This window comes from Adiantum capillus-veneris, chromosome 13, assembly GCF_014529385.1.
Source record: "Adiantum capillus-veneris isolate H3 chromosome 13, ASM1452938v2, whole genome shotgun sequence".
Taxonomy (NCBI): domain Eukaryota; kingdom Viridiplantae; phylum Streptophyta; class Polypodiopsida; order Polypodiales; family Pteridaceae; genus Adiantum; species Adiantum capillus-veneris.
In genome coordinates, this window is record NC_140943.1 from 6,360,870 (window position 1) to 6,386,952 (window position 26,083).

Consider the following 26,083-nt stretch of genomic DNA (forward strand, 5'->3'; position numbering starts at 1 on the left):
CAAGGGATCCCGAGTAGAACGTCACTCGCGTGCCCTGAACACCCCTGTCATTGCAAACGAAGTTTGCCAATGCTCGGTGTAATGGCAACATCCCATCCGGGTGCCAGTCGAACTACCTCCGCCTGTGGCATCAGTCTGTCGGGCGTAGTTCCAAATCGAGCCACCAATTCCAAGTGAAAAGAAGTTGGCCTTGGCTCCTTCAAAAGAGCTTCCTGATCCTTCACTTTGCCCCAAAAAAAAGCGGCAAAGTTTGTACTTTCATTCATTTGATTCGGTGCAAGTCCCACGCCATGTGGTACCAGTTCTACTTTTCTATCTGCCTTTTTTGCCACATTCCTCAGCTGCTCTCAAACTCTTAGGCCTGTCGTCGTCTTTATCATTTTGTTCTATCTGTGCCTTATCAGGGCACTCTGCGGAGATATGTCCATGTTCCCCGCATCCAAAGCACTTCCCCTCTCTGATGAAGCGAGCTCTCTCCTCAAGAGTAAGCTTGGGTCGTGTATCCTTTTTTTTCTCTAGGTTGCTCTTTTTCATTCTACTTTCATTCCCAGAAGTCTGTTCGGCTCGTTGTGTCATGGCCTTATCTGTGGGGTAGGTCAAACTGCCAGAGTGAATGGCAAAGCCCCGCTTCGCATGACTCATCAACTCCTGAATAGAAGCTGACTTCTGTTCCAAGCAGTGATCTCGGATCTCTGTAGGTAGACCCAAGGTAAACCACTCAATCTGTTCTCTGAACGAGATCTTCTTGAATGAAGAGGCGGGCAGAAAAGAGCTCCAGAATCTTTCACAATAAGAATTCACTGTATCGCTCTTGGTCCTCCGGAGATGGTTCCAAGCAGCTCGTATATCTCGCTCAAACTCTTGAGTCAACCAAGAAGAAATAAAAAGCCTCTTGAATTTCAGCCATGTAACTGGGACAGTCTTGCTTAATAGAAGCGTGGACCACCAAGTACGAGCATTCCCCTTAAAGTAAGAGGCAGCTCTCCGAATCTTGGAGTGCTCTGAATAGCGTCCTCCCGCGAAAGCGATGTCAAACTGCTGTATAAAGACAAAGCCTTCGAAGCATCTGAGTATCCTGAAAAGTATCAAACTTGATCGAGTGGCCACCTTCCTTAAACTCTCGGACTTTCTTGCTTTTATCTTCGAGAAAGTCATACTGGTTGGCTTTGTAAAAATTCTTCTTGTTCGCATAAAACTTCTCGTCATCGGAATCTGAGCTGTCTGTAGACGAGTCCTCAATAGAACTGTCAGTCTCTGGGCGAGATTTAGCCTGCTTTGCCTTTCTCTTGCCCTTTCCAAAGCGTTGCTTCTTGCTTCGCTTTTTACCTTTTCTGTCTTCTTCGCTCGAATCCGAGGAGCTAGAAGAACTGTCAGAAGAAGAAGAAGAAGAACCGGGTAGGTCTTCAAACTTGACGCGCTTCTTCAATTTCTTTGCCTTGTCAAATGTCGACAGACGACCCAAATATCGCGGGAAGTCAGTGCCTTACTTCTGCTTTTTGCCGTGCTTTTTGGCTTTCTTTTGCGTGTCAAAAAGCTGAGCAATCCGTGCATCAACCACGTTCTCCAGTTCCTTCTCCGTATATTTCTTGGAGGCAGAAGGTTTCTTGAGAGCGGGTTTCGGGAGTGGTGTTGTGGTTCTCTACCACTCCATCTGTACCTCTTCCAAAGAGGTCTGGTTCATATATTTTGCCATCTTCGAGTCCTTGGCAAAATTGAGCATCATCTTTGTTGCATCGCCGATCAACTGGCGACGCTCTATCTCTCGCCGCTCCGCCTAAGTAGGCCAAGGCGGGCCATACTCTCTGCCTGAATCTTCGTTGTGATCCCAGCCCGCATCTCAAGATGCAGAGGGAGTTGACTGATTATTGCCTGAAGCCATAGGTGCCGTGGAAAAAAATTCGGGGATCGGATTTCCCGTAGAAGAGAAATCGGCCGTGCTCTGATACCACTGTAACAGACTTGGACACTCCAAGTCAAGAATCAACCGTGACAGCACCAAATAACCACTTCAAAACAATTCACAGATCACAATAGATTTGCACTGGCCCGGCGGAGTTCCGTGCCTAGAGATATTGGCCCCAAAGACTGGCGCCCCTTTCGGTATTTCTTTTTATATTAATCAATCATCAAAGTACAAGAGAGCGGTTAGGGTTTCACTCTCAGACTCTACCTCCAGATGCTCTGAGAAGTGAGGCCCTCACCACTAATTTAAAGGTTACAAGGAATGCCCAAAAGCTTTTAAAATCAAAAGCATCAGTTCTCTCTCTCTCTCTTAGAGAGTCTTTTCTCTTTTTTTTTTTTTTAAAGCAAAAGCAAAATTCGCGTCGCTCACCATTTTCCAAAAATAATAATAATAATCCGCCTCCGCGATTTCCGGAATTTAGGGTTTTTGGCAAAAATTAGGGTTTGCAAGAATTTTAGGGTTTTTGGCAGAAATTAGGGTTTCTGCTGTCCGCCACGTCATCACTTTCTGACATGAGGTTAACCTTTGGGAGTATAAACTCCTGTTGGTTCTGGCTTGTGCTGGCTTGTGCTTGCAGATGTGGAGGCACATTGTTTTGGGCAGTCCTTACTATAGTGACCTTAGTTTCAAGGCAGTGTCAGCAAGGGCAGTGTCGGCAAGGAGGGGACCCTTCTGGCAACGGACATTTGCTCTGATAATGTTTATACTCCCCGCACCTGTAGCACAAAATTGGCCTATTGGAGGGGCGAGGTGGTCTTGGCCCTTGCTGCATAGGGCCGGATGCTGACGTGTAGAAGCTTTGGGGAACTGAAGGAGTACTAGCATGATAAAAGCTGGGGGAGGCAAAGTTGTTGTGCATACCTTGCATAGGAGGTGTTATCAGCAGAGGTGGCATCGGCTTTTGATGGCCATAGAGTGAAACCATGTTGGATGCAGGTGCTATCCCTTCTTGGAGAGAAGGACCTAGACTTTGTTGTATTTGCCGCAATCCCTTGATATAGTAGAAATCCTTGTCTTCATGCCCCGACTTTTTGCAGAAGTGGCAATAAGCCCGAAGGGGACAGTCCTGTGGAGGATGTCCTGGAGAGCGACACGAGTTGCACCATACCATAGCCTTAGTCTCCTACTGAGACTGAAGCTCTTCTAGCTCTCTCTTGATTTGATCCAAAGCCTCAAAATGCGGTGGTTTCTCCTGTCTAAGAGAGATTGATTTCTCCTCTTGCAGAGCGCGTTGTAGTTTTAGGGCTTCAAATTCCCTACGTAAAGAAGTCAAAGGATCAGCATGACTTTCCGAAAACACAAAGGGGGTCTCTATGTGAGGGGAGTTGGTGAACAGCTTCCTAGCCCCCTCTATCCTAGTAGCAGCTGCAACGAACTCCTCCAGAGTGGTATCGGGTCGGAGACTCTCTCGGAGTTTTTGTTGAGAAGTTTTGGAAAGAGCCTTCTCCACCCACTTCTTAACCATAAATTCACCGGGTTGCTGGGGAAGCTTGGCAACCAAAGACTTGGTTTTAGTCATAAGTTCTGCAAAAGTCTCCTCTGGCTGGAGCACCATGTTGGCCAACTCATCCAAAACTTTCTCTTGGTAGTCACCTGGCCTGAATGCTGCACAGAATTGTTGTCTTAAAGCTGCCCAAGTTGCAAAATGGTTCTCTGCAAACTGACTGTACCATTTGTCTGCTAAGCCATCCAAGGTAGATGGAAAGAGTACCAAATAAGCATCTTCTCTATAAAGACCACGACGTCTACAGAGAGATACAAACCTTCTTGCATGGTCGTTTGCATCTTCTGAAGAGAGTCCCTTGAAGGTAGGAAACTTGATGTTTACCTTGGCCAAAACACTGGCCAACGCCTCCATGGCTTCTTGCTTAGGAGTCCGTTGCTCAATAGCCTGCTGTAATAGAATAGGAGAGAGCTTTACTGGGGAAGGTGACCTGGAAGATGTGGAACTTGATGGAGGAGGAATGGGTGATGCCGTATGTGGAGGTATGGATGATTATGTTGATGGACTTCTACTAGGTACCAAGGGTCATCTTTTGTTGTAGTACTTCAGAGGACTCACTAGTGCGCTTTGACGCTTGAATGACCGCCTTGTATGTGTCATGCAGCGACCACCAATCCAACCAAGCTTTGGGCAAGAAGACCTTTAATTGGCTGAAGACAGGTCTAGACTCTACTAGACCCAGGCTGGACCAGGGACAAGGAGGGACTAGACCTGGGACGAGGAAGGACTAGACCTGGATGAGAGCTGATTGGACCAGGGCTAGAGAGGACCAAACCAGTTGGACCAGGGCGAGAGAGGACCAGACCAGCAGGCTACACAGTGCAAGCCAAAGTAGGCGAAGCTAGATAAAAACCAACTAGCTTCAAGATTTGTACCTCAACAGAGAGTGAGACTTCAGTTGAGGTCCTACCGTGATCGCCAAAATGAGAACACCTGTAGCACGGATAGTGTGTCGTGATCTCTACAGTGGGTGCTCCTCAGTGCAATGTGCGTGACAATCTCACTCAAAACAGACTGAAGACGAAGGAACAATAGACAACAACTGAACAACTGAGCTCACAGAGATACAACAGCAGACCAGAACATATGACTCGACTATCTCAAAGAACTGATACAGACTCTGGCGTGGCAGCACACTCAACTCCAACCCAGGACTCACAGGTACAATGGGTGTCGAGGCTCAGATGTGCAAGGATGGTGAAGACGTGCTGTGTACATAGACTCTATCCTCAAAACGACAACGCTGAACCATATATGAAGCAGATGATAAAATGACCCAACAGCTCCTACTCATATGTACCACCATAAAGAGCCACCAACAGCTCATAAATGTCAACCATCTAAGTCTATCCCGAAACTGAGTGGTGGTGACCTGGCCACGATGTCCACTAGACCACCGTCCGTATCCCTGCCACGTGTCACTGTCCAGCCCAGAGAGTCCGTCCAGTGTGAACCAGACCAGACTAACTGTACGAACTGTGTGTCCTGTGAAAGGGACACTGTAGCCCTGCTACAGCTACTATGTGGTACATCACTTCTTGCTGGATCTTCTTGAGTTCTTGTATCAGCCAGGTAGAGAGGCTGATCAAGAACTTCCTTTGGTCAGGGCGTGACACTCAGACAGCCTGGCCAAAGTGGCTTGGCAGGTCATCACTCTTCCTTGTTCACAGGGAGGGCTTGGGATCATAGACCTAGCACAGCAGAGCAGAGCCCTTCTTGGGAAGTTCATCGTCCGAGGACTTCTTCCAGGTGAGGAGCCCCGAAAGGAGTTCTTGCTACAGCAGCTCCGTGCTAGGGTGCCTCAGGCAGGAGGCCCCTGGCAACCTTCGACCAGATGGATCTTCACAAAGATGCGCAGAGTTGGTTTGAGCAGGAGATTGGAGAACCGCTTCGCTGTGGATTTGCTTCGATCTTGGGAGCACTTGCGGCGAAGCCTGGAGCAACGGCAGCCTACTTGCACGGAGGAGCGCCTGCGACAGCCCCTTGTTTGGAACCCCATGGTTAGCACTCAGAGAGGCCACTTACTTGGTAGTCGGCCTCATGTTTCCTCGGGTCCCATGGCAGCGGGTCCAGCACGCTCTTTAGGTGACTAGTTACAGTTTCCAGGCTTGTCAGAGGAGCTGCAGGGCTTTCAGCTACAGGGCATGAGAGGGGTGCAGAGCATGTGCCAGGACATCTCAGAGGCAGTACCAGCTGAGTGGCTCACACCTTTCGAGTCAACAGCGCCGAGATGGATGGGAGCCTTCACGCGACTGGAGGTTCTCATCTCAGTTCGGGCTTGCTCAGAGACTGTTCCCTCCCTGTTTTTCGAGTTACAGGGTGAGGGACGCTTACAGCGAGTTGCAGTAGAGGCCCCGCAGGTGGTAGAGTGTTGTTTCCAGAGGATCCGAGTGGTGGGCATCTGTGGGAGGACTTGTGTCATCGATCCTAACCCAGCTGCTCTTGAGACTGGACATTGGAGACTGTGGGCTTGGAAGTGTTGTCCACTGGCACGAGTACAGTGGGATCCTGGAGAGTAGCTTTGGAGGGACCCTTTCTCTTCTGCAGACCACCCAGGTGTCCCTTTCTTTCAGTACACTATTCGACTGGGACGTCACATACTGGCAGCACATAGAGAGGCTCGCCCTGCTGCAGCACCTCATTGGCAAGAGGAGGGTCTCACAGCTAAGTTCTTGGCAGCTTTTTGGGAGAGGTTGTGGAGAGGTTCTCTGCACTTGCTCCCTTTCGGTACTTCTTTGTATTGCTTCAACTCAATACACAGGGGGTGGCTCTGCTTTTTTTTTTTTCCGAGTTGAAGCATAGAAATACCGAAAGGGGCGCCATCATTTAAGGACAATGCTCTCTTGGGGTGGAACTCCGCCACTCTGCCTCTCCTGTATCGTGACTCTTTCAGTTCGCTTGTTTTGAAGTGCTAAAAGTCTATTCCATCTTTTCTTTTCCGTTGGCACATGGTGCCCTCCCGTTAGAGTATTGCTGTAGATTTCATCTTTGATCTCTTAAAGACCCAAGGTGGGTTATCAAGGTATTCGGACCCCCTGTGTATTGAGTTGAAGCATAGAAATACCAAAAGGGACGCCATCATTTAAGGACAATGCTCTCTTGGGGTGGAACTCCGCCACTCTGCCTCTCCTGTATCATGACTCTTTCAGTTCACTTGTTTTGAAGTGCTAAAAGTCTATTCCATCTTTTCTTTTCCGTTGGCACATGGTGCCCTCCCGTTAGAGTATTGCTGTGGATTTCATCTTTGATCTCTTAAAGACCCAAGGTGGGTTATCAAGGTATTCGGACCATAGTAGATAGATTTAGCAAGCTCGCTCACTTTGTGCGCGTAAAGAAAACAGTGAAGGCCGATCACTTGGCTAAACTATTCATTGCACTAATCTGCGAATATGATGGGATGCCAAAGTCTTTTGTGCAGACAAAGACACTTTTACGAGCTTGCTTTGGAGAGAAGTGTGCGAGAGTTTGGGTACACTCAAGTTCTCTTGGACTTGACAGCCATAGATTACGATCGCAATCACAGATTACCAATTCAGAGCTGATAGACTTGTTAAATTGCTATATCTCTGATGAGAAGCCATACTGGGACAAGTATTTTCCATTGGTGTAGTTTGCTTACAACAACATTCTTCACACGTCTATTGAGAGTATTGCTATGGATTTCTTCTTTGATCTCCCGAAGACCCAAGATGGGCATCAAGGCATTCGGACCATAGTAGATAGATTTAGCAAGCTTGCTCACTTTGTACACGTGAAGAAAAGAGTGAAGGCCAATCACTTGGCTAAACTGTTCATTGCATAGATCTGCGAATATGATGGGATGCCAAAGCGTATTGTGGCTGAACCAGGTTTACGAGCTTATATAGGAGAGCAGTGTGCAAGAGCCTGTGTACCGACACTCAAGTTCTCTTCAACTCATCAACGGTCATAGATTACCAACTCAGCAAGCAGTTGGCAATCACAGATCACCAACTCAGCGCTATTAGACTTGTTGAAGTGTTACATCTCTGATGAGAAGTTTTAGTGGGACAAGTATTTTACATTGGTGTAGTTTGCTTACAACAACATTGTTCACACGTCTACTAAAAAGGAACCATTTGAGATAGTCAAGGGTGGCAAGCAGGTTCCGCCTGTCCTGTGCACCAAGAACGAGTTCTTTCACCCTAATCAATTTGTTGAGGATCATCTTTTACCAAGGTTAAGAAGGTATTGCAGAAGTCTCAGGAGAGGCATGAGAGAGCAGCAGATAAGTATCGCCCACGACTTGCAGTTAAAAGAAAGAGATGGTGCTTCTCAAGTTTGGGAAGGCGTAATTGAAAAAGATGAAGGGTAAGGAGAGGTTTATCCAAAGCTAAGTATGAGATTTTATGGACCCTTCCAGATTTCCGAGGAGATCAACAATGTATCCTTCATACTTAAATTACCAGATCATTCGAGAATTCACAATGATTTTCACGTGAGTCTTCTACGACCTTTCAATAAGTAGACCCAAGCCCCACGCCAACAACTAGAAAAAGCAGCATGAATCGCAATCGCAGTTCATACAGGTTTCTGATGTGGTGGGTGTACGGAGGGCTGAGGTGGCAGCTAACATGGCAAGTGTCTGTCGCTATCCACATGGCACTTTTCACGCTGGGAAAGCTTTCAGGCGATCAGTTATTGAAAGCATATGATCTCTGTTCTTTTGGGGCACACATTGTACAGTGTTTTGGACCTAATTCCTTTAAATATGAGGCCAGGGTTAGCCATTAGCAGTCATTCTATTCAAATGGGCTCACATCAGCAGTTTAACAGACAACTGAAAAAGATAAAAAAGACATATCGCAAGGAGTGCCTGAGTGGAGATCTCCAGTGTTCTCTTTCAGATAGAGTTTTCTGGTTTAAGTTCGTTTGTGGTGTTGCTGCATTGTTTTACCGTCTGGCCCCTTATCAAGTGACTTGCAGATTTCAGACCGGAAGAGGAAGAGCACAGGAGAGCCGAATGGACCAAGGGCCATGTCCTGCACCGGCAGCAACTGGACAACACTGTGCAATCTGGATCTCTCCACAAGGTATTACTGGCCACCTCCTAACCTGCGATTAACCTCAGGAATGCAGCATCCAAGCAAAGCAGTGTACCAAATTGCACGAAACAAAACCTGGTTGATCAGCGCTCTTCCCGCAAGGATAACCACTGACACTACTTCTTGCGACTGGATTGTAAAGCAGAAGTGTGTGCTAAATTGGAGAAACCTTAATGTGAACTTGAAATAACAAGTATTTACGTGTCTGACCTGGCAACAACCAAATCAAACCATCCGAGGGATACCCTGTGAGCAATCCCCCTCAATACCAACCAGAAATCCAAAGACTAATATCAGGAGCACCAATAGCTAAAACAAAGCCCAGGCAGCTCGCAGCACAGCAACTCAAATCAAAGCGTAAAGCAAAATATCATCAGCATACTTCACATCCAAGACATCCTGGGTGGCACATAGGGGAAGACAATTGTAAACCTCTAATGTGAGGGATTTTCTTTTTTGCAGAAATGCAAAAATATCATCCACAAAGAACACACACATGGAACCAATGGACAACCGGTCTAAGAGGTCTGCCAGGAGTGGAGTGCTTGCCGACAAACTCCCCAATAGTTGTTTTGTTGGAAAGATGTCTATGTAATGTAAGACATGGTGTATAAATTTCAGGAAAAACAAAAAGTTTAAGACATCCAAGTTTATTCCATCAATCTACTTCGTAAACCTTTGGGCCGTAATCACAATGTCAAGATGAATAGAAATCTAAAAAACCAGAGTGCTCATGAACTACAGGCATGGATACCTATCACCAATGTACTTCTCTTGTGTAAAATAGTTGCAAAAGAGTTCTTCGACCAGAGCATTTTGCTTATCGTATCCTTGTCGACCAGCCAATGCAATCAGTCTGTGACTATCTAGTGTAGAGCCTCTGCACCAGCATAAAGGCTAAGATTCAGAAAACCAAAGGCCTGTGCTTTCAAATGCACTGAGGCAGGAATAATGAGCTAATTCAATTGACAAAAATTTCTTTGTTAAGAAATCATAGAAGGCATATGCATGGCTACAGACACCTACTGGGCTTAACCCAAGCCCCTCGATTAGAAATCTCAAAGATGTGCCCAGATAAAATTAAAGTAGCTCACGTTAGGCCACCAATGCTGAAGTTCAGTCCCAATTCCTGAAATACCTGAAAGAGCGGCAGAATTACTTCAATAAAAAGAAAATAATCAAATCTGACACTTTTAAAACGTCAAAAAAGAGTAAATGGGGTGGTTTGTATCTTATCAATCAGTATAATTTCTTATGTATCTCTCTTTTACAAATTTCTTGCATCGCAACAGAAAACAGAGATAATTACTTTTGTCATGTTTTCGATGATTGCTGCAGCACGTTCTTTACCAAACTTTTCCTTGTAGTACTCTAATTTACCAACTCCTTTTGTGTCTGCATTTGGATTCAAGAGAAAAGGATGCCACTTGACCTGCAACTATGTTCATGCTTGTGAATCAAAGTTTTAATCAGGAAGAATCAAAAACAAATTACTCAACCTCAAAGTTGTATTTATCTCTTGATGCATCCATAGCCTTCTCTAGATTTCGCTTTCCAACAAAACACCATGGACAGACAGTGTCTGAGGTCACATCTATGTGAATCAAAGGTTTAGCTGCTCTTGTTCCTGCCATCGGCGTTCTGTTTAAAAAGTAAACAGTGTTATTGAAACAGCTAAGAAATTATCAAACAAGGAATAAACCCTTTGTAATCACACAAATACTACGGAGAATAAAACTAGGTCATAGTTTCATGCCTTTTATTGAATAATTGTTTTGACATGTTTCGTTTCACATGTACCAACAAGAAACAGACAGTGCAACACATCATCTAGAGCTTAGAAATAAGATGCCTTTTATGCACATGATGACAAAATTGACCTGAAAGAGAAATCCACCATAGCAGCATTAGAAGCTGTTACAAGAGCCTATTCTCAAAAAAGCATTATATATATTGTGCACGGTGAGCCTTGTGTGGGGGGAGTTTTGAAGAACCAAAGGAAATTGTCAGCTTGTGAATGTGCTTTAAGTGAGAAAATTGGGTGTGCAGAAAATTCAATTGCATGTGCAGGTGTGAGCCCATTTGTGTGTTGTTGTTAACATAATAAACATATCACAAAAGAGCTGTTATAGGAGCTTTTTTACCAAAACCACAGTCCAGATATGTGTGGCTCTCTCTCAAAAGTATTTCTTGGTAGTTATGGATGGGATGTATCCGTCGTATATATAGTCGATCTTGTGTGGTCTAGCCATATGAGTCATTGATCCAGAGACGATTCATTGTCACAAGTCCCTCCCTGCACTGTTTGAGTCTCCATACCCCCATTTTATCTTGTGAGCACTTGGTCTCAAGCTGTGTGCACTGCCAGCCAGTCTGTAGTTGATACATCAAGAGCAACTGGGCTCGTATTGAGTTTGGGGTTTATCTTGTTGTGTCTATTTCTAGTTCAATTTCTTGCTGTACATCATTTCAATTATACTATCATGCCTTTCAACTGTCTTGTTGTGTACGGTATGCCTAGTTAAACAAGAGCAGTGTATCGCATAGAACCTGGCATGCAGGATTTCCTTACAAATTTCACCCCAAGGATCAATGGTATGCATGGAGGTGGTATGCGACAAATTGTTGGCACTACTTTTGGCAATACGGGTAGCACGCTCATGCATCTCTCTCTCTCTCTCTCTCTCTCTCTCTCTCTCTCCCCCCTTTAATCTTTCCCCCACTTTCACTTTCACTACAACATTTTGCCTAGGATGTTAGTCTTTCTTTCAGCACACAAACTTTGGGCGACATTTAGGCAGAGGTTTTGAGAGACCACACTATCGCTAGGTTCTATGAGAGTAGAGAAACTTTCTAGAGTCAAAGATGACTTAATGTATGAGCAGGTACAGGTGATGATTAAGGCGGAGGTGAGCCTCTTGAGGGGTGACATTGAAAAAGAGATGTATGCAAATGCGGAAAGTTACAGAAAAGCTATGTATGCAGATATGAGGAAAGAATTGGACAAAGAGATGTTTAAAAAGAGTGACGAGATGTACGTCATTTAAGGCCGAAATGCAGATGATTGTGAAGGCAGAAGTGAATGTAATGGAATGTATGACGCAGAAAAGGTTAGAAAATGCACTTGCTATGTTTGAATCCTGGAAATCAAAAATGGAAGAACGCGTGAATGAAAAGGATGCATTGATTGAAGCACTTAAGGGAGACCTTGCAACTTGCAAAAATACCCCCGCAAAGGAGGCATAAAATCCACCCTCAATGATCAAGGAACTCAAAAGCATTAAGGAGCAGGTGAAAACTCTACGAGAAGAGGAAGAGCAAAAGGAACGAACAAACTCTTCATGGGCGGAGCACCTATTCAAAACACAAGAGAAGGTTGACAAAGCTGAAAAGTGGATCGAGGACGCAAAGAAAGGAAAAGATAAGATGCCTGAAGCCACACCGACATCGACTATCATCAATATGACAATTGAGGAGGAGCAAAAGAGAGAGACTAGAGCTCTTCATGTACGTGTTACAGGTCTTAAAGACACTGGAAAACTAGAAGAAGAAGTGCAAGAGCTCTTGAAGCGCATGGGTATTTCTGAACCCACACACATAGGTGCTTGGAGAGTTGGCAAGAAGGGAAGTGATGAGAAGGAAGGCCCAAGGAAAGAGCACTCATTATAAGTTTCACTATACCGGAAGATAGGAAAGAATTCCTGAAGAAGAGACCAACACTCCAGCAAATTGGGATATTTTTGGGTGATGACCTCACTCTAGCACAGTTAGCATGCAAGAGTTGATGCCAGAGATCAAGGCGGCGAGGGAGAAAGGAAAAATTGCTTTCTGCTAGGGAGGGAGAGTAGTGGTGTTGGAAAAACGCACCACATGACGGTGCAAGACCTATGGGACCAACCTTAAAATGGCAGCATGGAATTGTAACAGATCAATGAAGCTAGATGTAGGCGCATTTGAGGATAGCTTTAAGGGAAGAGACATTATGTTTTACTCGGAAACGCATCAGATTCCTGGCGGCACATTACCTAGAGTGACGGGATACCATTGGGAGACTACTTGTAGGCAAGAAGTGAGATCGGCGTAAAGAGGACGGGGTCAGGAGGTGTGGCCATTGTCACGATTGTGACTATGTTAACAGCAATACATCTACTCCTAGTTGCAGATACGCGAAGTGCCATGCCAAGGAGGACCCCTGCGCTTGGATGGTCACACCCCTTCATCCAAAGGACGTGTCTCTTCGCCAAAAGCCACACTCCTTCGACGACTGGTCACACCCCTTCGCTCTACGGGTGCGACTCTTCACCCAATGGTTGCAGCTATTCGCCGAAAGGATGTGTCTTTACGTCTAAAGTCGTGTCTCTTCACCAAGAGACGTGTCTTTTCATTTATGTCTCTTCGTCTCCTATATAAGGAGCCCCCGTATCACACATTCAATCAATCCAACACAGAGTCTTCTAAGTCTTGTCTCGAGTACAATTGAAGTTTCTTAAGTCTTAATCATGAGTTTAAGTACTTAATTAAGGATTAGCACCTAGAATCCTCACAGTGGTATCAGAGCAATTTTTTTCCGGGACCCGAAGGTTGTGAGCCTCTCACCCTCGTCGCTACACTCTATCCCTACCCGGAGTTGTATGGAAGCAGAAGAAAGATGGAATTCAATCTCTTCCCCAATGGTATCAGGTAACATGGTATTTGTTATCCTAATACTAACTACATAAGTACCAATTATGTGTGAAGTTGTATTGGAGTCTCTCATCGGGTGTGAAGGCTTCAGAGTCACCAAGTGCACCCCTTTGCGAATTTTGCTGTGAATCTCAGCCGGTCCAACACAAACAACAAGCAAACAAAATCGTGGGTGACTTGCCTCTTCGGTGACACCCTTCGCCCTGACTCTTTGTACGCAGAAGTCCCTTCGCGAACAGTCACACTCTCTCAGCCTTGCCCCTTCCTGCATAGGCTTGCCTCTTCGCCATGCCTCTTCATGATTCAGTGCTGCCGCTTGCCACATAGTGTCGGGCTGAAATCTGAAACGCTGCCTTCTAATTTGCAAACGCTGGGCTGAAATGCTGCCTTCTAAACCTCTTCGTTGGCTGATTATTGATCGCTGGATTCTCTGAAACGTTATGCTACAGCAACAAAAATATTACACTGGCTGAAAGCTTATACTCACTTAAACTTATTAAAGTTTCTGTCCGCACAAAGTTTGACCGGCCGCCCAAAGTCAATTGGTTTAATTTACCAAAGGTTATATTTCAAAAAAAACATGGACAGCAGCGAATCATTCTTACGGCAAATCTCCAGCACTGGCTTTCCGGCACACACACTCCCTTGCGGTGATTCCTGCGCATCAATCTCGCACTCCTCATGGAGGATGACGCTTACGATGTTCCCATTCCGTACTTGTCGTACGTAGACCAAGTGCGAGAAGAAATTCTCCCAGAGAATCCCATTCTACCAGAACCTGCTCCTGCACCCATTCCCGAACCCATTCCAATTCCGGAAATTCCCGCAGACATTCCCAGAACCTGTTCCCGAACCAGAATCTACATTTGTTCAAGAGTTCCTTTTGAGGCGTAACCATGCCAAATTCTCAGGACGGAGGTGGTCAATCTGACGATGCCCTTACGCTTATCAAGGAGCAGATGGCAACACTTTCCATAAGCCTCGCATCACTTCACACTCGCTTGGATGAGATGCACACAGAAAACACTTCTCGAAGTCGACCTGCTGTTTCTCGAACTACTAATGCAGCATCTTCAACACATTCTTCCGAAGCTTCAGTGGACGAACAAACGAACTAGATCCATCTGAAGAGGTAGATAATCGCGAATTTCAATTACTTTATAAAATTTTTAATGCTGCACGGAAGAAGAAGCTTGATGTTAAACTGCCGGAACCGTATAATGGTCACCGCGACAAGCGCGTACTGGACCAATGGCTGTTCAAAATGGAGATTTACTTATCGAACACGGACTTGGTCGAGAGTAAAAAAGTTGCACTTGCTAGTTCTCTGCTCAAGGACAGCATTTCTTTGGTGGCAACGACGGGTTGCTGATGGTAAACACACCTTCTTGGGATAAATTCCGGCGTGCTATTCGCAAGGCGTTCCAACCTACCAATGCGGATTTTCATGCCCGGTCCTCTCTTCACCGCCTGAACCAGACAGGTTCCTTGGCCGCGTACATCACAGAGTTCCAAAGACTAACTCTAGAGATAGAGACCCTTAGTCCCTCTAATAAACTTCACAGCTTTATCGACGGACTCGAACCCAACCTAAAGGATGATGTGCACAAATACAACCCTACCACTTTGGATGCTGCAATTGCCTATGTGGAGCGTCTTGGCGATAATTGGCGCCCTACACGGAATTTTCTCCCTGATGACAAATCTTCAAATAGCGCTCGCTTTTCACAGCGCGATCGCAGAGACAACTATAGCCAAAGTCAGCAACATCAGTCTCAGTTCAGACAGCAAGCAACGCAACCTTATTCAACTTCAAGGTTTTGTTCTCAAACTCGACAATCTAAAAGCGGATCTTCTTCACATGTTCCTCCACTTGATCGTGGTAAAGAACGTGATTTTTCTCAAGATCGGCATTCCAATACTCAGCAAGACTCTTCGTCAAATGGATCTTCGACTTCAAAGAAGGAAGGATTATGGACAATTTGCAGTGGTGGCCATAGATAGTATCAATGTCCAAAGAGACCAAATCCGTCTAATTTGAAAAGAAATTCCAACGCAGAAACATCATCGAATTCTGAACAACCAGATTCTGCTAAGGATAAAGGAAAATCAGTGGTCAATACGATTCGTGTCTCAGAAGATATGAGTATTCTTATGAAGCATGCTCAGTGCAATTCTTCAGTTTTGGAGCCTCTCTCAAAGCAAGTTTTGAGCCTTCTTGGAACACTCAATGGTCGTTCCATCAATATTTTGGTAGACAGCGGATGCTCCAATAATTTTGTCAGCACTCAGATAGTTTAACAGCTTGGCTGACCAACTCAGAAGACATCTCACTTATATGATGTGGAATTAGCAGATAGATCAATTTTGACTTGTGATCAGACAGTTCGACACTTGCAGTTCGAGATTCAAACTTATGCAGATCAACTGGATTTTGAAGTCATGCCTTTATCTTATTACGACATGATTCTTGGTCAGCATTGGTTATTCCAATATGATCCAGCAATTAGCTTTTGAGGACATACTATCAATTTGTTCAAAGATGGACGAGAATTAACTTTACACGGGCTTTCTCATGTGGAAAGAGTGATTCAAGCTTCACGTGTACAAGTCAAACAACATGATACAGTGGATTATGAAGAGAATATGATTTCCGATGCATATGCAAATATTATTATTGATGAATTTTTTAATTCATTAACTTCTCCTGAATCAATTGATGAAGACAAAGATAAAGATATAGTTGCAGATTCCGAATTTAAAGACGACTATGCTTTCTTTGATTCTTTACTGGATGATGATATGCCAATTACAAGTCATGAAGCTACAGTTCCAGTAGATGATTCTGAAGAATTTTGGGATTCCTTATTGGAAGATGATTACAATCTCAAGCCAAAATCCTCTCAAGAGATTACTAAAGTTGAAGTCACCCCATTTGAAGAGTACCTTGAGAAGATTTCCTCTTCCCCAAATATTTCGCAGTTACTGGAAAATTTTGAACCAGAAATCTTACATCGCACAAAAGATTTTGAAGATCAACCTCTTGCTGCAGTCAACCTGATTAAACCAGATTCCTCTAAAAAGTCTTTGAATAATGCAATGACATGGGATTTAGCAGTCAAAGCAAAATGGTTTCAAAAGAGGCAAAGGTTAAAGACAAAGATTTCAGATAACTCAAAGATTGAAGATTTTCGAAGATTCAATGCTTTTCCAGAGTTCTATCAACATCAGAAGTCATTTCTTTGACACGGGCTCTCATTTTAAATGGGGGGGAATGTCACGATTGTGACTATGTTAACAGCAATACATCTACTCCTAGTTGCAGATACGCGAAGTGCCATGCCAAGGAGGACCCCTGCGCTTGGATGGTCACACCCCTTCAGCCAAAGGACGTGTCTCTTCGCCAAAAGCCACACTCCTTCGACGACTGGTCACACCCCTTCGCTCTACGGGTGCGACTCTTCGCCCAATGGTTACAGCTCTTCGCCGAAAGGATGTGTCTTTACTTCTAAAGTCGTGTCTCTTCACCAAGAGACGTGTCTTTTCATTTATGTCTCTTCGTCTCCTATATAAGGAGCCCTTGTATCACACATTCAATCAATCCAACACAGAGTCTTCTAAGTCTTGTCTCGAGTACAGTTGAAGTTTCTTAAGTCTTAATCATGAGTTTAAGTACTTAACTAAGGATTAGCACCTAGAATCCTCGCAGCCATCCTATTTAAAGAGGAGTTGCAACCCCTCATTTGTATTGTTTGGAGGGATGAGCAGGCCAAATATATGTGGGTTAGAGTGAGAGCAGAGACAGGGAGGCCACTCTACATTGCAATATGCTATTTTCCCCCCCGCACATCTCATTATGCATCGCCCAAGATGTCACTCTTTTGGTAGGCTTCAATGCCAGGACGGGCCAGTCTCATACAACTTTCTACGATACCTCAAAGGAAATGTTGAGAGAATTGGATGTCAATGATATGGGATTGGCCAGGTGTTCGCAGGATGAAGAGCACACTAGATATGGGGGATATCTGACAGATTTGGGGACTGCACATGGACTAGCCATTTTTATGGCCTCCACAAATTTCCAGCGTAGAGTGGGTTCACTTGCTTTCCTCATAGACATGGGGCCAGCACACTGGATTATGTTTTGGCTCAGCCCAGTTTCATACCCTCTATTCAAGACCTTACATTCGGGCCCATGCCTATTGGGGTAGCAGTAGATCATGCTCTCCTCACATTTACCGTCTCATTCCAGTTCAACACAGCTCCACTGGCACAGACACCTATGCATACCTGATACACTTTTACTTCATGACTGATTCTGTCTACATAGATGGTATCTAAAGACGCTTATGCACAGAGGATCCGGGGAGACCTTTAGGGGAGCTCACTTCTATATTGATTGTAAGGTGCAGCGGAATGAATGTTTGCACTTTGATCAAGATGAGTGCTCCGAACTGTGCTCAAGGTTCCTTTTGTTCTTATGGAAGGGAGAGCCTTCCGTTCTTAATGAGAGAATGCTATGATCACAAACAATGTGAATGGACACTGTGTGTGCAAATGTATGAGACTGAGAGATAGAGAGAGAAGAGAGATACGACACCAGAGACGTTGTAAAACCCTCCTCCGAAGGCCCCACTCTCGTCGGCGAGAGTGGTCTACTTATGATTGCACAAACTAGTACAAACTGTATGCATGGGACTGATGCAAGTCTAGGCTATGTCGGCGATGACGACGGTGATGACGAGACCGACCTAAGGGCTGAAATCTGCAATCTTTCTACTGCTGTCCAAAAACGCTATGGGTTGAAATCTGCGGCTAGTCCACAAAAGCTGATTTTGCAGGCTGTTTCTATGGGTCTTTGTCGCTGAAAATCTGCAGGTTTAGGGCTGAAAACTGAGGTTCTTAAAGACTAAAGCTGATGGTCTATCCGGGCTGAATCTGCTACTCTTTCGACTGCTGAAAATCTGCAAACTCTGGGATCTCTTCAAAACGCTAGGGCTGCATATCTACTACAGACCAAAAACGCTAGCTGTTGGTGCTCTTCAAAAACGCTAGGCATGGGGAAAAACGCTAGGCATGAGAGGATCTTGCGGTGAAGATCTGATGCAAAAACGCCAAGGAGCTGGGGCTTGCTGGCGATGGTGCAGATGCTGAAAACGCTAGAATCTGGGCGAGGGTGCTTGATGGAGAAAATGCTAGGGGAGGTTCTTGCTTGGAGGGAAGTACCGCCAAGTTCTTGTTGGAGAAGTTGCCTGCTGAGCTTGGCTCCTGTTGCCTCTTCTGCCAAATAGTGCTAGTTTAGGTTTGCTTATATACAAACGTACTCAATTTGCCCTACCTACTTTCCAACAAAAGTCACTTAAAAATAATAAGTGAAATGTCAAAAATAGGAAAAATAGGCTAAAATCACTGGAAAATTCCCCTGAAGGATTCTGATGGATTCTGATGGGAATGCTTATGATCATGCTGTGTGCAACCAGAGGATATGCATGTACACTAAGTGATTGGGCATGCGTGGTCTACGAATAGACTCACAAAAGTGCCACATCACTTCTAATCTAGACTGACTGGACTGACTGAACCCTGATCATGATGTAGCTTGTCCACGGACGCATAGAGTTGGATGTGTCATGTGACATCCCCTCCTTTTCAAAGTGAGGTACTGATACCGAACTGTATGGCATCGAGGGAGATTAGCAATAGCATCCGGAATCCTGGAAGAGACTCTTCGCCGGCCCACTCTGATGTGTGGGTCGTGCGATACTTGAACTTCATAAAGGTCTGCAACGCTTGCTTCTTTGGGCCGCGCCGAAAGCGACACAAAGTCTTCTGTGGTTCCTTCGATGCTTCAACTTCGTCGAGAATCATGCTTCTTTCTTCTTCAAGAATCTCCGTAGCTGAAAATTCATGAAACCACTTCCAACACAAAAACATGAACATACCCATTCCATGTAAAGTGAGTGGAAAAAATCTTGTCTTCCTAAAAGACTGTGCATGCAATGTAGATGAACCAATAGACGGAGTGCTAAACTGTTCACCACACATATGCAAACAATGAGATCGAATCTTTCTCTTTTGATCTAGAGCAATCAATTCACAACGGAAATGCGCATGCTTGGTGCTCATACTTTCATGTGCTCGGTCTACGAATGTGTCATGCCAAGGAAGAGACAGGGAATGTGACTTCCTTGAATGCATACTTTTCATGAACAATCCGCATACATTCGTGCTCATTCATGAGTGAAACGTGCTCAACAAACAATATGTCATGCCTAGTAAAAGGGATCACATAAAGACGCTGACTAAAATACAAAAAACGATCACGAATGAAACACTCGTACAATGAGTGCGTATCAATCATGCGAACACATAATACTTCCTATGACGGTTCTTTGGACCTAGGCTCGAGAGACAAGATCAGTTCTTCCTGAATGATCGAATCGTCTTGTGAGGGATCTGTGGACCTCGACTCGAAAGCCAAGATCGGTTCTTCGTGATTCATCAAATCTGCAATGAGGTTAGCTTCACTAGAGAAAGTATCAACTAACACCTCATCCTTCTTGTAAATAATCACATCTTCTTCATGCAGATCATCATGCTTGTGAGAAATCACATCTTGATCATGCAAATCATCATGCTTGTCATTGTCATCCAAATCATTGGCATTCAAATCATCATGCTCATCATTATCATTCAATTCATCATGCCTCTCATAATCATGCAAATCCTATGTGTCATGCTTGGGAGAAGAGGAGACTGAGAGAGTCTCCTTTTCCCGAATCTCTTGCATCTGTGCCAGAGCTTGAGAAAAGAGTCGCAAGAACTCTTTCATGTGTTGGTCGCTCTTTCCTTTGACGACGGATGCCATTCTTTCTTGGTGTCTGCGCTCCATTTCTGCTCTTCTTTCTGCGTGTCTGCGTTCCATTTCTGCATGTCTTGTGTCGCGTTCTAACTTCCTTTCCAGAAACATCTGGTCTAAAGCCTCCATAAAGTTAGTGCAATTCTTGACGTAGATGGGGAAGGGCCGGAAAAACCTCCTAGTGGGGAAAATTCTTCTTCGCCTCTCTCATGCTCATCACCTCCAAGCAAAGTATCCATTCCGCTTCGAGTGATGACCATTCTGAAGTCGTTTGTTCTTGTGGGCTCTTGTGGTCTTGGGTTCTTAAGTTCACGAGGAACTTGGGTTCTTGGGGGTCTTGGTTCTTGGGTTCTTGAGTTCTTGAGGTTCTTATTTAGCTTGTAATCTGTGTTAGAGAAGAATTTTCTCTTCACCCGAGTTCTGCTCTTTTCCACAGGCGCACCCCTTGGCGGCCTTGCGCTCACACCAAGGTTGCTTTTTCCCACCTCACGTCAATTGGTCGGCCGCTAAGTGCACGGTCCGCTCTCAATGAGTGAAAAGAGGCGCAAGGGGATGCTGGACAAGCCCTTCTTTCTTGGGTTTCCTGTCACTCTTCAAAAACACGATTAGGAATCGACATGCCCAAGCAAACTTGGGTTCGTGCGACCACAACAAGCAAAAAAAATTCTTGTGGTTCTTTCCTTGAGTGATACAGAACACTGCCAAAGCTCTGATACCAATGTAAGGTGCTGCAGAATGAATGTTTGCGCTTTGCTCAAGATGAATGCTCCGAGCTGTGCTCAAGGTTCCTTTTGTTCTTATGGAACGGAGAGCCTTCCGTTCTTAATGAGAGAATGCTATGATCACAAACAATGTGAATGGACACTGTGTGTGCAAATGTATGAGGCTGAGAGATAGAGAGAGAAGAGCGATACGACACCAGAGACGTAAAACCCTCCTCCGAAGGCCCCACTCTCGTCGGCGAGAGTGGTCTACTTATGATTGCACAAACTAGTACAAACTGTATGCATGGGACTGATGCAAGTCTAGGCTATGTCGGCGATGACGACGGTGATGACGAGACCGACCTAAGGGCTGAAATCTGCAATCTTTCTACTGCTGTCCAAAAACGCTATGGGTTGAAATCTGCGGCTAGTCCACAAAAGCTGATTTTGCAGGCTGTTTCTATGGGTCTTTGTCGCTGAAAATCTGCAGGTTTAGGGCTGAAAACTGAGGTTCTTAAAGACTAAAGCTGATGGTCTATCCGGGCTGAATCTGCTACTCTTTCGACTGCTGAAAATCTGGGATCTCTTCAAAACGCTAGGGCTGCATATCTACTAAAGACCAAAACCGCTAGCTGTTGGTGCTCTTCAAAAACGCTAGGCATGGGGAAAAACGCCAGGCATGAGAGGATCTTGTGGTGAAGATCTGATGCAAAAACGCCAAGGAGCTGGGGCTTGCTGGCGATGGTGCAAATGCTGAAAACGCTAGGATCTGGGCGAGGGTGCTTGATGGAGAAAACGCTAGGGGAGGTTTTTGTTTGGAGGGAAGTACGGCCAAGTTCTTGTTGGAGAAGTTGTCTGCTGAGCTTGGCTCATGTTGCCTCTTCTGCCAAATAGTGCTAGTCTAGGTTTGCTTATATACAAACTTACTCAATTTGCCCTACCTACTTTCCAACAAAAGTCACTTAAAAATAATAAGTGAAAAATGTCAAAAATAGGGAAAATAGGCTAAAATCACTGGAAAATTCCCCTGAAGGATTCTGATGGATTCTGATGGGAATGCTTATGATCATGCTGTGTGCAACCAAAGGATATGCATCTACACTAAGTGACTGGGCATGCACGGTCTACGAATAGACTCACGAAAGTGCCAAATCACTTCTAATCTAGATTGACTAGACTAACTGAACCTTGATCATGCTGTAGCTTGTCCACGGACACATAGGGCTGGATGTGTCACGTGACATTGACACACACTACAGGATGCAGCAGAGGCCGACGTTCCGGGAGCACACCCCAAAACAGCTAGTATAATGAGGAGTGCAGAGAGATGAGAGCCCGACTTCAAAGGGAGGTACTTCTAGGTGTCATTACTCACGGGCAATCACGAATTGCTTCTCGGTGTTTGGTACAACGAAAGAAGAGGGAGTTTCTAGCTCGGCTAGAGCAGGATTTATAGATCAGTTGTTTTTGAGCCAGGATTCAGGTGAGGCATGGCGACTCTTCCATGAGCACTCCCCCTCACCAGTCATCATTTCTACGGAGGTATGGGGTCAGTATGCAACATCTCTCTATACCGTCTCAAGGCAGCCACCTCTTCTAGATCCGCCAGAGCCATGCCCACACACGTGCTTTCTTTACCGAGATGGTAAAGAAAGCCATTGATAGGATGAAGACTAGGAGAGCATATGATCACGATGGCTTGGTAGCAGAGCATTTTATACATGCCAAAGATTTTCTTGCAGAGTTTCTAGCAATGATGTGCAATCGTGCCATGTGTGAGGGTCGACCTGATACTCCACGATTGTACCTATCTTCAACTCAGGGGACCCTACAAGAGAGGTTTCTCTACTCTTGATCATATTATGACACTCAGAGCCATTATTGAGGAGGGGAGATCATGTGGGAGACAGCTCTATTGTTGCTTTGTGGACTTCCGCAAAGACTTCGATATAGTGCCCAGAGCCAAATTGATGCACAGACTGCAAGAGATGGGGGTTCCAAAAGAGTTGATTTGGGGGATCATGGCTCTTTACAAGTCAGTAGTGGGGTATGTACGCACTCCAGAGGGGATTTTTGATTTGGTTCACTCCACTATTGGGGTGAAACAAAGCTGCCCGCTATCTCCTACACTATTCGGCATGTATGTGGATGAGGTTGCTGACTACATTGAGAGGGATGGTGATAGAGGAGCACAATTGGCAGGGACATGGATCCCACTATTGTTATATGCTAATGATATTGTGCTGATTTCTGACTCCCCGGAGGGGATGCAGCGTCATTTAGATGCTTTGTACACATTTGCCCACGATAGTGGATGTTAACCTAGGGAAAACCAAGGTTATGGTGTTTAACACCACACTACAGTGGGTCAGGAGGTCAACACCTACGTTTACATATGGCCACGAGACGGTGGAGTATACAGATGCATACACCTATCTTGGGGTAGTCTTCAGTGGACCCGCATTTTCATTGCGGGGAGCAGCAGAGACTAGATTGACGAGAGCTTATGCAGCCTTGGGAGTTTTGGAGAAGATGTGTTTGCAAGTTCAGTTTGAGGAACCTCGAACAAAGCTGTGGCTTTTTGACACTCTAGTGGCTTCAGCTATGCTCTATGGGGTTATTTGGAGGCCCTCAGTGGACCACAAGGGAAGATCTGGTAGCACTAATGGATGGAGATGTATGGAGAGGCCTCTAGTCTCTATGATCTTTCGAATGATTCGGGCTAAGGCCTCAGTGCCACATGAGATTAATTGGGCTGAGCTAGCTGCCCCTCCTCTCGTAGTTGAGGTCCTTACTAAATTAGTTTCCTTCATGCATAATTTATGGGACCTTCCTAGAGACATATATGCTCGGCTAGCACTTGAGTCACCCCGACAGCTAGCGCTACAAGGGGACACAACATGTTGGTATGGGCTGATGACATCATGGTTTCAGTCACATGGCTTCAGCATGGATAGACTGCCTCCATTCCAGTACTCCTTGGATGCACCCTCCCTCTCTCACACGGACAGAGACCACTAGACTTATACGCCAGGATTGATTCAGCTAGATACGAGAAGCACATGGATACAGCCGGTACAAGAGTTGGGCACGAAGATGGCTTTCTATAGAGAGCGTCTCCTCCAACTAACAGAGGATGGATATGTGATCAGACCGGCCTATATGGACACTCATTTGTCCTATGGGGTACAATGTGCTATTAATCAGATGCGCACATCATCACATCAGCTAGAGATTGAGACTGGAAAAGATTTAGGAGAGTACCAACAGAAGCCAGAATATACCTTATCATGTCATATAGAGCCAAAGACAGAGTTACGTCACATTTTTCTTTGTCCAGTATACTATGAGATACGAGGGCGCTTTCACTGTCTATTCAGAGAGGGATTTGGACCGTTGGCTAGAGTCATGAGATATCACGATCAGAGATGCTTCGGGTTGTTTTTGCTAGAGCTGCGCAAACACAGGGAAAGTCTCCTGAGGAGACCAGGTAGTGGGAGACATTCACAGAGGGAGATCACTGACTTCTTTAGAGCAAGGACACTGCAGACTTCAAAGCTAACTTCTACCAGAGGTATATTAGTGGACAGAGCCACTGAGCTCGGGAGAGCTAGACGCCCACGTCTACAGGGGCAACCACGACATTGACGGAGGCTCAACCAGAGAATCAGGACTATTCAGCACAACATGGGAGATGCCCAGTACAACTATTTACAGAGGCGGACATTGACGAAGCTCTTCAACGATCGATGCAATACTTTCTCGGACAACACCTGATGCTGGGCATCCTCGGGCATGGATGATGATGATGATTTTCAGACTGACGATTTTAGTCTTTTAGTTTTAGTCTCTCACTTTGCTTCATTTTATTTTTGTACCCAGACGTTGGATTAGACCAACATTCATACCAAAGGCACCCTCATTGATAGGGCGATTGAGCTTAGGAAATCGAGACGACCACGACCGAGATGCAGAAGCACACTTCACCGGAGGAGACTACAACAAAGGATTAGAAGCATTCTAGCCAGACACCCAGAATGCTCCTAGGAAGTTTATTTAATACTCTGTATTTAGTTTTTCACATTTATTTTCACACTTTTCACACTTAGTACTTTAGTACTAAGGTACCCAGACATTGTAACAAATTCACCACTTTTGTATCAGTTTGGTCTCATAGGTCATTCTGGCCTTTTGAAGACGTTAATATAACATTTCATTTCATTCATCTCTCTCTCTCTCTCTCTCTCTCTCTCTCTCTCTCTCTCTCTCTCTCTCTCTCTCTCTCTCTCTCTCTCTCTCTCTCTCTCTCTCTCTCTCTCTCTGCGCACACTAAAACGGTCCGGGGACGCACGCACACGCCACCACCGACACACCAAAGAGCAGAAGAAGAGAGGGAAGTGGAGGGATAGACAGTAAAATGGAGCTATGACGCTTGATTCGTTTTCAGATCAGCCCCGACCTCACCATACCGCACCCTTCCCGGTTGCAAAACCTCGCCGCATCGACCATCAGTATCAAAATCAGCCTAGCGTTTTTGCATTGCACCTCCGCATGCATTGGCAGTCGCACATCCTCGCCGCAATACAGCTGCAGATTGCAGATCTCTAGCAGAAGTACCTAGCGTTTTCAGACTTCAGCTTCGACATCGACACCATCGTCGTCATCGTCATCGTCGTCGTCGACATCGTCGTCATCAAGCACCACAACATCAGTACACATTAGCATCAGCATCGAGTCATTGTATGAGCATTTGTGCAAGAATAAAGAAAGTACTTGCTCTGGCAACAGAGCAAGGGGAACCTTGAGGGTTGGGACCCGACATCCCTGTGTCGTCTCTTTTCTCTCTCTTGTCTCTCTTTCTTTCAATTCAGTTCAATCTTTCAAGAGAAGTAAAGTGTCCTTTGTGTTTTTGCGGAGTACTAGATCCGACCTAAATCCCTAAACACTTCTGCTACACCTGACACACGGAGATTCTTTGAGATAAATTTGGGAGAGATTCTTTAGGTTCATTTCATGAGTGATGATACCGAACACTGCCAAAGAGCTCTGATACCAATGTTATGTGCAGCGGAAGTGATTTATGGTGTGTGTCTCAAGATTAGTGCTCAGTGTGTACTCAAGTTCCTTTTAATGAATGAGAGACTTCTTTTACTTCATGAGAGTTGTGCAGTAGACTAGTGTCACACGCTTGGGCACCAAGCAGAGAATCTGACACGACACACGAGATAATCACTTCAAATACTTCACAGTTTTAAAATCATAGTTCAATTCGAGACGACACGGCCTGGTATAGTTCCGTGCCCAGAG

General features: G+C 45.2%; 1 protein-coding gene across 5 annotated transcripts in view; it reads right to left on the reverse strand.

Moving 5' to 3' along the window:
* The window catches only part of LOC147443553 (Thioredoxin superfamily protein), a 69,067-nt gene that overhangs the window by 37,061 nt on the left and 5,923 nt on the right, over nt 1-26,083 (reverse strand). For 2 of the 5 annotated variants that reach the window (XM_086526350.1, XM_086526349.1), the window contains exons 2-6: nt 10,287-10,410; nt 10,030-10,171; nt 9,840-9,962; nt 9,625-9,668; nt 9,285-9,410 (exon numbers count right to left, since the gene is read on the reverse strand). In XM_086526350.1, the coding sequence (XP_086382476.1) occupies nt 9,285-9,410; nt 9,625-9,668; nt 9,840-9,962; nt 10,030-10,171; nt 10,287-10,360 (509 nt within the window). In that variant the 5' untranslated portion in view covers nt 10,361-10,410. The remainder of the gene's footprint in view (nt 1-9,284; nt 9,411-9,624; nt 9,669-9,839; nt 9,963-10,029; nt 10,172-10,286; nt 10,411-26,083) is intronic. The other 3 variants (XM_086526352.1, XM_086526351.1, XM_086526353.1) reach the window with 2 other exon arrangements.